Source organism: Chelonoidis abingdonii, chromosome 10 (genome assembly GCF_003597395.2).
Source record: "Chelonoidis abingdonii isolate Lonesome George chromosome 10, CheloAbing_2.0, whole genome shotgun sequence".
Classification (NCBI taxonomy): Eukaryota; Metazoa; Chordata; order Testudines; family Testudinidae; genus Chelonoidis; species Chelonoidis abingdonii.
This window is the reverse complement of record NC_133778.1, coordinates 19,373,775-19,389,303: the sequence shown is the minus strand read 5'-3', so window position 1 is coordinate 19,389,303 and position 15,529 is coordinate 19,373,775. Positions and strand designations below refer to the sequence as shown.

The window sequence follows — 15,529 nt, the reverse complement described above, 5'->3', positions numbered from 1 at the left end:
AGCCTTAGAACAAAAGGAGGTTCTTTCTACATATTTTATTAAACATAATTGTAAAGTGCTGTTGAGACTAAGGTTGACCTTTTGCCTTTATGCTTGACAATATAATCAGAGGTGGAGTATAATGAATTTGTATTCTGGTTTAGAAAACCATATAGTTGCTTAGAACCTGCAGAAGTCTGCAGGATCATTCCCTGTTTGAGCTGACACCACTGATGACTTGTTGGATTCTGTTTAGGTGCTCATATATAGTTACAAAGTGCCAGACTTATGATGAGAAACTTTTTCTGAACTTTGTGCCATTAAAGGATGATTTTCTTTAACCATAAGGAATTTCATATTCTGGTCTATTGCCAGAATAGGATCACCACTGGTCAATCCCAGGTCTGGTAGTTATGAAGTTAATTAAAACAGTTTCTGACAGAATAGTGTCACATATTCAAATATGATACAAATTCACTAAATCCATGATTTAACATTGCCTTTGGTTACTTGTCACTGTGAACAGCATATTACATCTCTTTACTTATGGAATAGTCACTGTAGATTACATTTGTTTAATAATTCTTGCACCGAACACTTCACCCAGGATCAGTGGAAGTCTAGAAATCTGGCATCATGAGAACTCCTCTCTATCTCTTTCTCCCATTTTGCCATCGCTGCCCTGCAGTAGTCCATCACTTACAGGACATTGTCAAGTACTCTTTTTAATTATCTTTTACTCTTCATTTCTAGTAATTCCCTCTTAAAATAAAATGCTCTTCCTACTAACTTTGTTCATTTCCACTTGGCATTCATTTTTTCTTTTTAACAAAATAGCAATTTAGAATCCAGAACCCACTCCCCACAAAATAAGAACAATTTTAAAGTAGGTAAAATTAGACCTATCTTGCCTGACAGTGTCCCTTTAACTGTTCACAAGTGGAAAAGATAATGATCAACATTTGTCTTTTTGTTCTTTTGTGCCAATCGAAGAATCATCCCAAAATGTTACCTTTTTTTGTTTGTTTGTCTGAAATAATTTCTGTTGGTATAATTTTGTGTTTGTGCAGTACCTTGTATTGTCTGCACTGCTCCAGAATCAGCGTCTGAAGTTCCTTTTTTAATTTATCCACCTTATCCCTTCCCCCTCCTTTTGTTTCTCTGGATTACTTTAAACAGATGCGCTCAGGTCAGCTTTCCCGAAAGCTGTGGGGATCAAGCAAACGGCTCAGCCAGATTTCATCGGGAGAGACTGAATATAACACTCAAGATTCCAAGTGATTGCTGCTCCTGAATTCTCTCATGGATTCCAGAAATTTGTTTAGTCTTTTGGTCACTCTAAACATATCTTTCAACTTTCTGATGAGTGTTTCAGGGACTTATCCTTGACAGTCAGTTGAAGACCAACATATGGTAGAGGTACAGTAATTTACATATGCACACATGCAAATTAGCCCACAATTGCTTTTATTACTTTTTTCCTAATCACATTGATTTGGTAGCAGTAGTACTCTTTCTAGATTATGTGCTGGAACTGAGTTTCAGAAAAAGACCTCTAAGTGCATTAAAACAAATGATATCATATACAGGTGAATAATGCTAGCTGTTCCTCTCTTGCTTGGAAGATATTAACTCAAATACAAAGAAAACATCCCATTCTCATCTTACATCTTTGTAATTCCAGGCTCATAAACTTAAAATTCCTTCAATTGCAGATATACTGATAAAATTGGGACAGTTGAGAGTTATGACTTCAAATATATACTTCAGACCAATCAGCTTGCTGTGTACTACTGCAAATGATTATTAATAATCCTCTATTGCATGGCTCCTGAGAGAATCCCTTTGAGAATGTTCTGTAGGGAGCACCTCAATGGCACTACTTGATTGTCAGAAATTGTTTAACAGACATACAAAAATGAATTATAACCTTGTAGGAATTGGGGTAGGGTGAATATTTGCTGCAGAACATTCTTTGTAGTTTGGCAAAGCAACACACACATTTAGAAATCTCTTGCATGTTCTAAGGCCTCGTATTAATACAGAGGGAATGAGAATCACATTTCCATGTCTGTCAAGATTGAGTTGTTCTTCATTAATAGCATAATTACTTCAAACCAAAATGTCTAATGTCAACATTAAGATCACCTGAAAAACTTTGCATCATAATTTACATTTACCATACCTTGTTTCTTGGCTATGTATTTGTCAGACAAGTAACCTGGTTTAGCCATATTCATGTTGCTGGAAATGTCAGTAGAAAAATCCAGGTACTATATGCATATGTGGGAGAGGAAGACATCACAGCCCTGCATATACTGTAAACAACAAAAATAGTACTCTCAAAAGCTCAAGTACTCTTGGGAAAACCTTACCTTCAGGGCAAAGGGTAACATTTTTTAGGTGGGAATATGACTATGTAAATAGAGGAAAATATTGTTCCCTTCCACAAAAGATGTAAGTGGTAATGATTGAAAACAAGATGTCTCTGTAGCCAATGCAGATACAGAATTGATTTAGTTAATATTTCTCAGACACCTCTCCCCTCTTCTTCCTTATTTTATTACTTATGGAAGTGAGTATGTGTTGCATCTTTTCTAAATATTGCCTGATTTCCCCTAGCACTGGGGAGGAGTTGAACTACTGAGGCACCCCATACAGTATAATCTAATTTCATTCACTTTAGTGCAATATTTCTTGATAGTCTAAAGAAGTAGTAATCACTTTTTCCAAGACACATTTTTTCTTAAACCAACATCCCATTCTTAATTTCATAAAGAAAATAATGATCCTATATCATGCTTTTATACACTGAATATTTTAATGACATTATTACTAACTAATCTAAAAAGAATTGAATTGTGTTCCTTGTTTTAACCGTTACTTTCAAATTATATCAATTATTACATCGTTATATCTGATCAGTGAACAAATTAGACGAGATTATGTATAACTATAACATTAATCACTGTGACAGATCAAATCATCTGGAAATTATGTGGAAATGGAAACATTTCTCTGTGGCACTTGTCAGTATGGTATTTAACCCCCCATTTCTCCCTGTCACTCACTCCCTCTCCCCCTTGCCTCCCCACTTCACAATGAGTTATGAACATGGGAAGAAAGTCTACATGGAAAAAAAAATATTAACTAGTTACTGATACAATAACAATATCAAGGATACTCTGGAAGTATTAAGTGTATGTGAATGTGAAGTAGGTTTGTCTATTGTAATTTCAAAAGTAAGAGATTTTGAAGAGTTATTGAGACAGAAGTTTAGAAGAATCACAGTTTTGAATGTGTGATTTTATTATAATTAAGTGGGATTATATTGAATTTTCGAACAATTTGCTTGGGGGTACTGTGGTGATGGTTTTATAACTGTACATTTAAGATCTTAAATGTGTATATTTGGATTTTTTTAAAACTACAAGACTGTTTGACTAGCAGAATCAAAGTGGAGGAATTTAGAAAGTTAGTGTTCTGTGTAATGCTTGGCCAGAACATAAGTCTTTCTATTGTTGTTTGTGCAGAGAGGTTCACATGTGAGTTTTTGAAAGCATCTTTATTTGTATTAGGTATTTTATGCAAAAGTTTTAATTTTTGAACTGGTGAACATTTTAGCATTTGTATCCATGTAAGAAAATCAAGGAAACTGGTCAACTTCCACAAAATGTAATGTAGGTTCAGAAATTGGAGAGATGCGGGCATTTGTATTATAATGATGGTAATCTGAATATATAATACTTTAATCCAAGGATTTCGGTGCTTTACAAGCATTAGTTAAGCCTCACAAATGTTAGCTACTGGTATAAATTAGAGCTGCCTTCATAATGCTCTGTCTTGGCACTAAGGGACCAACCCTGCACAAAGCAGCGGCAAGACGGTACAAAGGCGAGTGCTAAATCACATTTACACACTACTTGCATTTTGTGCAGATTGGCCATAGCTGAGCATCTGGTCCCTTCAGAATGAAATGTGCTACTTAAATTCCAATTTCTCATCTTTTCATGCACCGGCAGCAGTCAGTTTTCTCAACTACTCAACAATGTCTGTCTGCAAGCAGCACTATACTTTGCTTAATCTGTAAAAGGAAGCTGTAAATAAAAGATGTGGTTTGTATGTGAGAGCTATAAGTAAGGAAGAATTTACCTGGTGTTCCACTTGTTCTTGTTTAACTTATTTTCTTTCAATTTTTCTTGAATTAATTATACCATTTTTTTTGTGGTTGTATGAGTTGTGGCTGGTTTGCCGTCCACATTGAACAGTGGGCACTAAATTAGTGCACTGCACTTCTTCTAAGATTTAAATTTTTACTTTTGATGACTCTTCAAGCTAATCATGCTCTTGGATACCATCCCCTCTGCTCTTCTCGTAGAGGGAAAATAGTTATCAAAATACACGTTCTCTTTAGTCTTTTTACACTACCATTTATTTATTGAACTTTGTTTTAGAAAGTAAAGCTGTGACATGATGCAGTTCTATGAATTCAGATCAGGCTAGTCTGAATACACAGTTACTTTATAACACTAAGAATTTTTTAAGTCCCTTTTGCAGGTGTTCTTGTCTTTTGTTTAACCATTGGAGGCCACAGTGATATCTATGGAAACTAAAAAATATTGCTTACCTGTGAGGTGGACTTAAAAGAAAAGCTAAGTCAGCACTGTAAACATATGTATTTAAAAAAAAAAAAAAATGAATATTGACTCCTCTCCGTCTAGTAATTAATAAACTGGATTCACCAGTTAGCAGTATTCAGTAACTTCCACTTACAGTTTGGGGAAGTGCTTAGAATAATTTTGTTTCCAATAAAATTTGTGTTAGATTATCAATGTTATCCATTTATGTTGCAAGCCTCAGTGGTGGTAATTCTTTTTGGTTGTCTTATTTTTATGTACTGTGGAGAATGTTATCTAATATCATACTAAGTGTTCATTTGGGAAATGCCAGCATTCAAAGAGTTATATGCTCATTGTCCAAGGTTAAAAAAAAAAAAAAGAAAACGTGGGTAATATTGCATCAGCGTATTCTTTATTTTCTGTGTATCATACTCACCTTATGCAATCTTTGAAACTTTCTTTTCCATCATCCACCTATCTTCCCACCACGAGCACACACACAAAAAACCCGTTTAAACAATATTTCTCCTCTTATTTGTGGAAGAGGGGGGTCTTAATTCAGAAAGCACCAGTAAGATCTTTGATTAATCTAGATCTTCATCTAAGCAGAGCTTTTCTTCAATACCTGCTTTAACTACAAATATTATTGTAAATTTTTAAATTTAAATGGCATATGGGCTTTTAGGTAGCCTACTGAATTGACTGTTTTGATAAGGAGCCTCTTTAATGTCTTAAAAACAGAGTTCTCTTGCAATGCAAAGGATTAAAACAATAGTATTCTGCCCCATTAAAAAAAAAAAAAAATCCCACAATCTAGGAAGGGATAGCCAGTGAGTGATCTCCCATTACTCTGGGTTAAGATGGTTGTGTCTTAATGGAATTCCATGGGTGTTGGCCATCTAACTCCCTCAGGCTCTTATGAAAATCCTACCCATTATCTTTAAATGTTCTTACTTGAGATTCCATATATCGCTATCATTCACTAGAAAAAGATTTCATCTTGTAGGTTACTTTTGAAGAAGTATGTTTGTGTATGGACTGCAGTACTGTAGAGAGTTTGAGACTAGATTACATTTTTTTCTTTTCAAGGGCTATATTAAAAATCTGATCTTTTATTTGGAGGAAATGCTAAGACTTTATTAAATATACTATTAGGCCTAATCCTGTGATCCAGCTGAAGGCCCTAATTCTGGAAAGCACTCAAGTGTTGTCCTGAAAGGGAATGCTTTCTTGAACCAGCTCATTGAGCTTACTACTATGACAGCAACGGAGTGACTTGCAGTTGTGAGCACTACATTTGTTAATGTTCAGAGGATTGGGCATATAGATTCTGTAAACATCAGATTAAATTCTACAAATCAGGAATCTTGAACAAATCTTCAATCTCAGATTTGATTAACAGAATGAACTAAGTATATGCTGAAATGTTAATAGTTCTACACAAGGTAAGTATTAAGAGGGTTAAGAAGTTTTTAAAAGAGGTTGTTCTTAGATCATGTACACTTCGCGATACTGCTATCCAGTAATGCTGCAAACTGGGCTATTTTTAATCCATTTTATTGAGTTTGTCATTCTTTGTAGAAGTGCAGTCATGCGTGGCTATTAACAAATAATTAAGATCCACAAGTCTGAGATGTAAGTACAAGGAAAGTACTTAATCAAGTGCTCCCATGACAGATTGTAATGCTTTATAGCTGTAGTTCTAAAATCATTTGTTCTGCTGAATCTCAACTGTTGCATTCAGTGTTAAAGTGAACTTCCTCCCTTGTTTTGATTGTAGAGTTTTCTAATAGCCATCTGTATGTAGCCTCTCTGGACAGCCACATCTGAGGCAATATAGGCGGGGAGTTCAGTGGGTGAGTCCATGCATTCTGAGGAACCCAGTTTCACTCTATATTCCTTACCCCTTGTTATTCCACTCTTCCAAAGGTCTGCAGTCCCCTGCCAGGCTACTGCAATTCAAACTAGGTAGCAGGAGCTGTACGGGTAGTACAATAGGGTTGACCCCTTCTGTTGGAGCCTAAGCACCTTAGCATCACTGACCTCGGGACTGAGTACAAGAAAGCAAGATAACCTAAAAGATCTATTTTGTCTATCCCAAGGTGACAGTCTAGAATTGTTCCTTACACTAAACGTAGAGTGCTTGGTGTAGCTTAAATGTGTCAGGTGCTAGAGTTTCCATTTCTACTCTTGGAAAATAGTTCTACAGTCTAATAAACCTGACGCTTGAGGAATTATTGCTGATATTTAATCTAGACTTTTCTTTATTCAATTTCATCTCCCACACGGAGCTGTATCCCCTTGGAACACTGGGGATGTTTTCTTTCTGTTTGATACCTAAGTCTTTCACATATTATACTTAATTGCCAAACTGTGCATGTATAGTTATTTCAGTCTATCCTCAGAACCCAGTTCCTCTAGCTCTATTCGTGTGTTGCTCCCATCTGGATTCTTACACATTTCTGGTGCTGAGATCTGAATGCTCTATGGGGTCTTGCTACTAGTGTATAGAAATTCTACTGGCTCTTTCTGACACTGCAAACTGTCCGCTATTTCTAGCCATCCTTCCAAAATGCTGGGCAGGGAGGTTCTCTTGTTCTAATCATAGTTCCAAACCATGGGGCGAAGATAGATACAGGCTTTCCAGTTTAAACTATGACCTCACCCAAGCAAGAGAGTGAGATTAAATATCCAATAAAATTTGCCAGTGGGGAGGGAGTGGTGGAGGCCAATTTTTTAATATAACACAGACAATTTTCAAATACCAATAACGAATTTTTATTCCTAAACTGAAACTATAATTTGCCTAGAAACAAACCCTTAAAACCAGAAATCCCATGTGCATCTAACTAGGAGTATTTTCTTTAGTCATTAACAATAGCTGTGTTGAGTGGTATCCTAACTTAAAGAAAGTAATTGCAAGGACTCAAGTAGTGAAAGTTTGCTTTGTGTTCTGCTCCTGTAATAAGCTCTGCAGGAGCAGTCCTGGCATTGCTCAGTGAAGGGTTAGGGCCATGCTGTCTGTAAAAAGCAACCCTCTCTGACCAATTTCTTGGAGACGATGCTGCTACTTAAAACAAAGTTTTCTTAAGGAGTTTTAAGAATGGAAAATGAAACTCACTAAGATGTGCCTCAGCATTTGCTTAAATCGCTATAACTTTTGGTGGAAAGAGAACATTAAGCCTTATTTATAGTGTGACAATTAATCTCTTAATTCTAGTAATTATGATTGTGCAATTATATGATTACAAATTGATTTAATGCCAAAAATGCCTTTAAATAAAGTCAAATTTTAGTTAGTTGAAACTAGATATATTCAACACTAATAGCCTTCTAGCAGTGTAATGAATTTGCTGTTAGTCTTCTGTGCAATACCTTCATCCCTTCTGGGTGCTTTTAAAGTTTCGTACATACTGTTTGTCTTATTTTAATATGTATTATGTTCCAATGGCTACGTTTTAATAATTTTAAGTGTATATATTGGCTAATGTTGGATTTGTTTCTGTACAGCATGATAGAAGATGTTTTAAAATTTTGCACTTTCTCTAGTATTTGGAAATTTGTAATCTAAATTTTTAAATGCACACTTATTTTGTACATAATGATTATTAAATTAGCTTTGTATATAACAGCTGGGGCTGGAAAAAATAAATAATAATCAAATGTATGATTTCTCTGTGCTTTTTTTCATGATGTGGTCCAGGTATTTATAACTATACTAAGAGGGTTGGCGTATTTAAGACAGGAACTATTACTAGTCTGTTGCACTTTTTATTAAGACAGGTAATAAATAATAGGTTCTGGAGGGGGAAGTAACAAGTGGGGGGGGAAAAAACCTAGCCTAGACAGCATGAACTGATGTGACCTGGCCTTTGGTGGAGAAGGAGCAGATCTCCCTTCAGCAAGCAAGTGAATAGGGGAGTCTTTGTGCTTCCAGGTAAGGTGCTGTCAGGAAAGGCTGGAGAACCATAAAATCTTCAGATGGATATAGGTTTCTGGTGCTCCTATTTCAGATGCCCTTGCATGGCAAATCCTTATTTCAGCAGCTAAGGGGAAAAGAGGGAGCTGCTTTCTCTCATGCCCCCCCACTTCACTACACAAACTACTAAATCCATACTATAGGTTGAACCGCTCTAATTTAGCACTCCCTGGTCCGTCAACATCCGTGGTCCAGCATAGGCGCTGACTCCGTGGGTCCTCCAGGGCTGGAGCATCCACAGGGAAAAATTAGTGGGTGCAGAGCATCCATCGGTGCCAAGCTCCCCCCTCTGCCTCTTGCATGCCGACAGCCCCACACTTACCAACTTCTCCTCCCCCCTCTCTGTGCTTATAAAGCACTGTGAACAGCTGATTCGTGGCATTCAAGCTCTGGGAGAGAGGGGGAGGACCTGGGGCCAACAGCTGGGACCTGAGGCGGGCATTGGAGCAGCTGGCTGAGTGCAAAGCCTTGGGGGGCTGCAGCACCCCCCACAACTCTACTTCCCTGCCTATGGAGACCTGCTGGCACTCCGTATTGACCTCCTGTGGCTCAGCAAATTCTCTGGTTCAGCACCAGTCAGGTCCTGAGGGTGCAGGCCTATAGAGGTTCAACCTGTATAAACTAGCCTCAAGAGGGTATTCTCCCTAGTGCTGCAAGGAAATGTTTGAGATTAGTCAGTTCCTACAGAAATAAAAATGGTGAGTAATGGGTTCTTTAAATCCTGCTTTATTTACAAAATTTACTGTTTCCAGACCTGGGATCTCCTCTTTCCACTATCTTCCTTTAGCATCTGGTGTTTCACTGCAGGAAAGGTCAGGGCTTCTGGGAGTTACTATCAGGAGGAAACTGAAATCTGTTCCAGGCTCATGTTCAGTTGGTTTCTCACCTCTTGACCAAAGACAAGAACCATGCTGTAAACTTGGCAGTCAAAGTACAAAGGTGAAGAGTCTATTTTGCTTCCTTTTACTATCAGATCTAGGTCCTGGAAGCTATGTGGAACTCTTGGGCTACCCGCTATTAGGTATTGAACCCTATGGCCTAGTCCTTCACCATTACTCCAGTCCATAGTTTTTCCTTATGTGACTAAGAACTACAGGTTTAGGCTTTTAGGACTCAGTCTGGCACCTATTACCATCCAATAATGGAGGACTGCTATGTCTGCAGTGTAGCTGGGAGTGAGTCTCCCAGCCTGGGGAAGGCCACTTCAAGCTAGCATGCTAAAAGTAGCAATGTGAACATTACAGCTTGCACTCTCAAGTCTGCCCAAGCTGGAATGGGTACACTGCTATTTTTAGCACCCCAGCTTGAGAAATAGCTGTATTTACTGGAGATATACCCTATGGGATCAGGCCCTGAACTAGTAAGGCTCATATACCAGTACACACAGCTGCAACTCACTTTTGAAAGGGCACGCTGTAGCCCATTAAGTGTGAATGGGTTTAACACCCCACAAGAGTGTAGTATAAAGGACAAATGCAACCAAAATTTTAGCTTTATCTGTGGTTCTCCTTTATTACAGGATCATCCCACCTCAAACTATCCCCACAAAGAAGGGAAGAATTCCCAGTTTACAGGTGGGAAATGGAGGCAAGAAATTAACTGACTCTCCTACTGTAGGTTGACACAGAAAGAGCCAACAGAGTTAGCAACTGAACTGAGATCTCAGAGTCCCTGTCCAGTGTCTTAACCCCACAATCATCATCCTTTCTGCTGTTGAAGAAAAACAAACTGATTAAAAGCTGCACAGAATTGAATGCAAACTGAATACCTCAAAAACAACCTTGCTTCAGTTACTCCTTGCAGGGTGGCTTTGTCTCCTTCCACTAGTAACATTGCTCCTTCACCCAAACCCTGAATTTGACAAGAAATAAAACCCCAAGCTGTCATTTGCGCTCCAAAACGAGAGATCCGAGTTAACTGGGAATTCATCACTTTGAGGATTGACAGGTTCTTCTCCCAAGATCAGACCTAGTATTATTCAAATTATTATATAGTTGGAACTCTGGATGTGCACAGTTGCAACACTCACACTATAGGAACTCTTCTGTATTTACAAGTATTATTAATATATTAAGCACAAACACTAATTCAGTAAGGTAGATAGCGATAATACAAAACGTATCTCTGATTGAGCACCTAACCACAAGTTACCTTAAGGGTTATTTTATTTCAGCTCGCTTAAAGCATTTGACTCATCTCTGGCAACCTGGTGTTAATTTTAACTAGTAGTTCTCCCAGTGAAGAGTATGGTCTCAGATGGGCAATTCCCACGATACATTGTTTGGGCACAGATAGCAATTACTGCCTATAGGCTGACTCCATCCCCTGTGCCTAATAAGGATGGCACTTCTTCAGAGATGGAGGCACTAGGACAAAGTAGGGAAATCATAGCTAGTGTTACGAGGATGATTTCACTTTCTACAATCAGTTCACTTTGTCTTAATACAGGTGAAGGAGAAATAAAATGGTTCCTTGGGATCCTTCATTAGCCTTAACTACCATCATTCTCAAAGTCTAGTTTGTCAAGATTGCCACACAGCAACCAGTGGAGTGTGTTAGAAACCACAGCTAGGTATTTCTCAGACAGCAGGGATTGGGTATGCTGGCTAGGATGGAAAACCTCTGAATGCTCACCTCCTACACAGCAGTGTGTTGTCATGACAAGTGTTTAGTGATAAGGATGCTTTGCCCCCAGCTCCAGCCTCAGGTCCACTCCGTCCCCTACTCTGCCTCTAGCCCCAGTTCTGCCTGCAGCCTAAGCTCCTCTGCTGAGCCAACTGTGCTGTAATGGAAGGGGTCATGGACAGATTCCATTACGGGTAAGGGGAGTGTAACAGGAAGAGTTTGGGCACCGCTGCTCTACTCTCTGCAGCTAATGGCAGACAGAGGCAGTGCTGAATACAGGGTCTTTCTTGCATAGAACGAGAAGCCTTGAATATACAGGATGCAAATTAGAGCAACCTGAACAAAGTTGAAGCTAGCAGTGAAAAGTCTCCATGGTAGAAGATGGATAGAAAAGCCTTACAGCACTACGGGAAAGATTAAGACATCTAAAATTCAATATCTGATTGGAAAGGGTGTATTCATATGACTGACTTCTGGAGATGAGAGTTTGATCGGGATGTATTACTCACCAGTACAGTTCCTCATGATACTGAAGTATCCACTCCGCACGAGTCTCCTGGAATAGTAGGATCTAGTGTGAGTCTAGGTTTAAGTAATTTCTGCTATATGAGCACTTAGAATTTAGAACCTTCTAGCTAAATATCACAAAGCACTTCAAGAAATGTTAACTTGATAATGTTTCCTAATGCTCCTATGAGGTACGCAAATATCATTCCCAACTGAAAAATTTCATTTCCTTGAAGCTTATGGATGTATATTAGCCACACTGAAGTCAATCGCAAGATTGACTTTACTGCAGCCAGTTCACCCTGCATCTCAAATACTAACCTTTTGTTAAAATGTTGCAAACCACAAAAAAAAAAATCTAAATTTGGAAACCCAGAAAGGTTCCACTTCAATTTATTGTAAGGTTAAGGAACTATTTGATTGATTAAATGTTGCTCTGTCCCTCATACTGCTGGAGGTAGTTCTGTAAGTTATTTCTGAATGAAGGAGACAGGAGTCTCCAGAGAAAGGGGACCAGGTTTCCACCATTGAACTAGTTACATATTTCTCCTTAATGGAAATGACATTTAAAGCCCTAATCAGGTTTCCTTGGTGGAGAATTCTGCCCGTGCAACCACGTTCCCTTGGAGGTGTTGGTGGCTGAGGGATAGAAATAAGCAAGTGCAAAGAAGGGATAGAAGGACACAAAGGGAAAGAAGAAAGCCAGAAGGATTTATGAAATCGTCAGAGGAACACAAAGGGCAGAGACAAGCATTTTATATCCCACAGAGCTTTTCCTCCTAGAAGTTCTGCAGAAAATTGAGTAAGAAATACTGTTAGCTTGCCTCTAGAGCAGCAGCCAGTTTCTTCTCCCTGCAAAACTGATTTAAGTGTACCTGTATATCCACATCTTAAAAGAGACCTACATTTAAAAAGTTTGGGTCCGGGTCCTCCATGGTTCTGAGCTGGAGAGTATCCTTTATTGTCTCCAAGAAACTGCCTGTGCGCAGACAGATACCATCCTTGTAAATAAAAGGCTGAGGTACTTTGTATCATAGGAGCAAAATTCCCAGGAATTGTGCTCTTAGGAGTTAACTACACTTCTGCCTCGATATAACGCAACCCAATATAACACGAATTTGGATATAATGCAGTAAAGCAGCGCTCCGGGGTGGGGGGCAGCTACGCATTCCAGTGGATCAAAGCAAGTTCGATATAATGCGGTTTCACCTATAACGTGGTAAGATTTTTTGGCTCCCGAGGACAGCGTTATATCGAGGTAGAGATGTAGTTGCAAATTATAGGTGGTTTGTTCAGCTATTACACTTTAAATTATCCTAGCTTCTTACTGAGTAGACCCAAATTCACAGCTCTGCACCTTAGTCTATGTATATGGACTCTATATTTGATGTTATATTTTCCCCTCTGAATTCCATTTACAATCTGTGCTCACTTTATTTGAGAACTTGAGGTTTATTGCTGGAGTACCTTGGGGTGGGTGTAGTAATTTCCATATCCCTTACATGTTCCATAAACCAGGGGTTCTTAGATGGCCTTCACTCCACCCTGACCTGAAAGTCTCAAAAGCAAACTCCTGTAGATGCGTATAAAGCCTCAAGACATTTCTACATGGAATGTCACAGTGGACCAGCAAGTTAGACAGTCTATGTTGAAAGTTTTCCAGATATATTGCATTTTACCCAATGCTGCAGGTATCGTTATTCAAGTTTTTTTTAAGTTTGCCCTTTAGTATTCTCCCTTGCCCACCTAAGCAGTACATGTCACAATAATATTAACAGTATTAGTCATCAGAAGGCCTGAGTTAGCCATCAAAACTTGTTCCACCTTAGTAATGCTGTTGCCAGTAACCTTCCCATTCCCAAGGAAAACCTTCCAAGAGGAGGCTAGCAGTAACAAAGGTTCCTTTGCTTCATTTACATTTCAGACAATTCCAGCAGGCAGCTGCTAGACAGCAGCAAGCTTTACAAGTCACAGCATATGCACGTTGTACTCATACTTTAGTGTACGAGCTCTGCAGCTGGCAGAGAGGTATTTTACTTACACCCATGTGAGTGCTGTTAACATCTGGATCCAAATAGTGGGGGCTGATGTTAAAAGGAACCAATCCAAGGACCTGCAGAGAAGGTAGGTACATGATTGGCATGTCACTGGTTGTGCTGATGCTGATAGAGGCTACGTTAGTTCCTGCACTGGACTCCATGTATGGAATTCCATCCTGCAAGATAAAGCAGCACTGTAATAGGAAACTCAGTTTGTGATGCCAGAGATGAGACTGATGCCTTTTGAAACTGTCTGAGAGAAGGGATGTAAAAAGTAAGGTAAAAAAATTGGTGAAGTCAAACTCCCCAACTATAATATCTTTAATGCTAGATGGGGGAAGTTGAGGTGAAGTAACTGCCTCAAAAATTACATACTCTGAGGCAGAGCTGAAACTGAATCCAGATAAACTCAATCCTGTGCCTTAACATGTCAAACTCTGTAGGAAATGATAGTGCATATGTTCTGACAATACTCACTGGTGAGAAAACATGCATATTCTTAGACAACATTATACTTATGTTGTTTCGGGGTTATTTACCAAACATGTCCCGGGGTTGTTTCTGTTGGCAGCACAGCAAGAGTGTGTCTATTATATTTTTATGAATTCATTATGAATTCATTTTCATCCTGTTCAAAATAGCCTAAACTTTTGGTGCTCCGTGCTTTTGGAGGCTAAGACCATTTTGCCCCAAGACTTCTAACCCTAAACACAGGTAAGGGCCAGATCCTCTGGTGGTGTAAATCTGCATAGTTCCAGTGAAGTCCGTGGAGATACATCAATCTAAACAACCTGTGAGCTGAGTGCTGCAATCCTAACCATACCATCTGAAGTTCTGAAAAGTTAATATTGTTATAATGCAAGTACAGAATTTGAGATACGTTCACTATTTAAGGTCCCTGCTGGAAAAATGTTTCATGCTGGTTTCAATGGAGAGGCAAGTGGTTACTGTGTATTGGTTTTTAAATCACTGCTTTACTTAGGACCATATCTTTGAAAGTATATAAGCTCCCAATCAGACTGATTTCAAATGGGAGTTAGGCACCTAAATAACTTTACAAATCTGTAAAAGCAGCAGAGAATCCTGTGGCACCTTACAGACTAACAGACGTTTTGGAGCATGAGCTTTCGTGGGTGAATACCCACTTCGTCGGATGCACGAAAATTTTATATATATATATATATATATATCCATGAAAGCTCATGCTCCAAAACGTCTGTTAGTCTATAAGGTGCCACAGGATTCTCTGCTGCTTTTACAGATCCAGACTAACACAGCTACCCCTCTGATACTTTACAAATCTGGCCTTTGATTCACAGAGATAAGTGTACAAAATTGCTGAGAACTGTGCCTGCCAGCAGGTATATGGGATCTTGGGGAGCAATTACCACACAGGTGGGGTACCAATTAATTTCTTTATTAAAGGAAAAAGGAAGTGGTGGGAATTTAACAATAAAATACGATAGGATGGGGTGTATAGGGTGTTTACAATAGACAATGATGGGGGGGTTCTTATTGAACAGTGTAGGGAGTTCTAACAGTGAGGTACAGTAAGTAGGGTCAGCACAATGGGATACAGTACAGTTAATAAGCAACTCAACTTTATATAGGAACAACTCTAGATACAGTGTGAAATGCAAAACGTACCAAAAAGAAATGCAAAATAAAATGGTAGCTTCTATATAAAATGGTTAACAATCTTAGATAGAATGTATTAAGTGGTTGGTGGCCTTATATACAATGTAACACAATGGTATTAATGTAAATACAAAGTATATCAG

The 15,529-nt window shown here is 38.7% G+C and overlaps 2 protein-coding genes across 5 annotated transcripts in view; one reads left to right on the top strand and one right to left on the bottom strand.

Annotated features, from left to right (window-relative positions):
* Nucleotides 1–4,654, top strand: part of NBEAL1 (neurobeachin like 1) — a 141,334-nt gene extending 136,680 nt beyond the window's left edge. For all 4 annotated transcript variants that reach the window (XM_032775343.2, XM_032775342.2, XM_075069994.1 and 1 more), the window contains one exon: nt 1,159–4,654. In XM_032775343.2, the coding sequence (XP_032631234.1) occupies nt 1,159–1,260 (102 nt within the window). In that variant the 3' untranslated portion in view covers nt 1,261–4,654. The remainder of the gene's footprint in view (nt 1–1,158) is intronic.
* The window catches only part of LOC116821878 (alpha-aspartyl dipeptidase-like), a 49,149-nt gene that overhangs the window by 11,470 nt on the left and 22,150 nt on the right, over nt 1–15,529 (bottom strand). The window contains 5 exon segments of the mRNA XM_075069995.1: nt 9,332–9,465; nt 10,346–10,428; nt 10,683–10,701; nt 11,718–11,758; nt 13,751–13,924. Coding sequence (XP_074926096.1) covers nt 9,351–9,465; nt 10,346–10,428; nt 10,683–10,701; nt 11,718–11,758; nt 13,751–13,924 — 432 coding nt within the window. The 3' untranslated portion in view covers nt 9,332–9,350.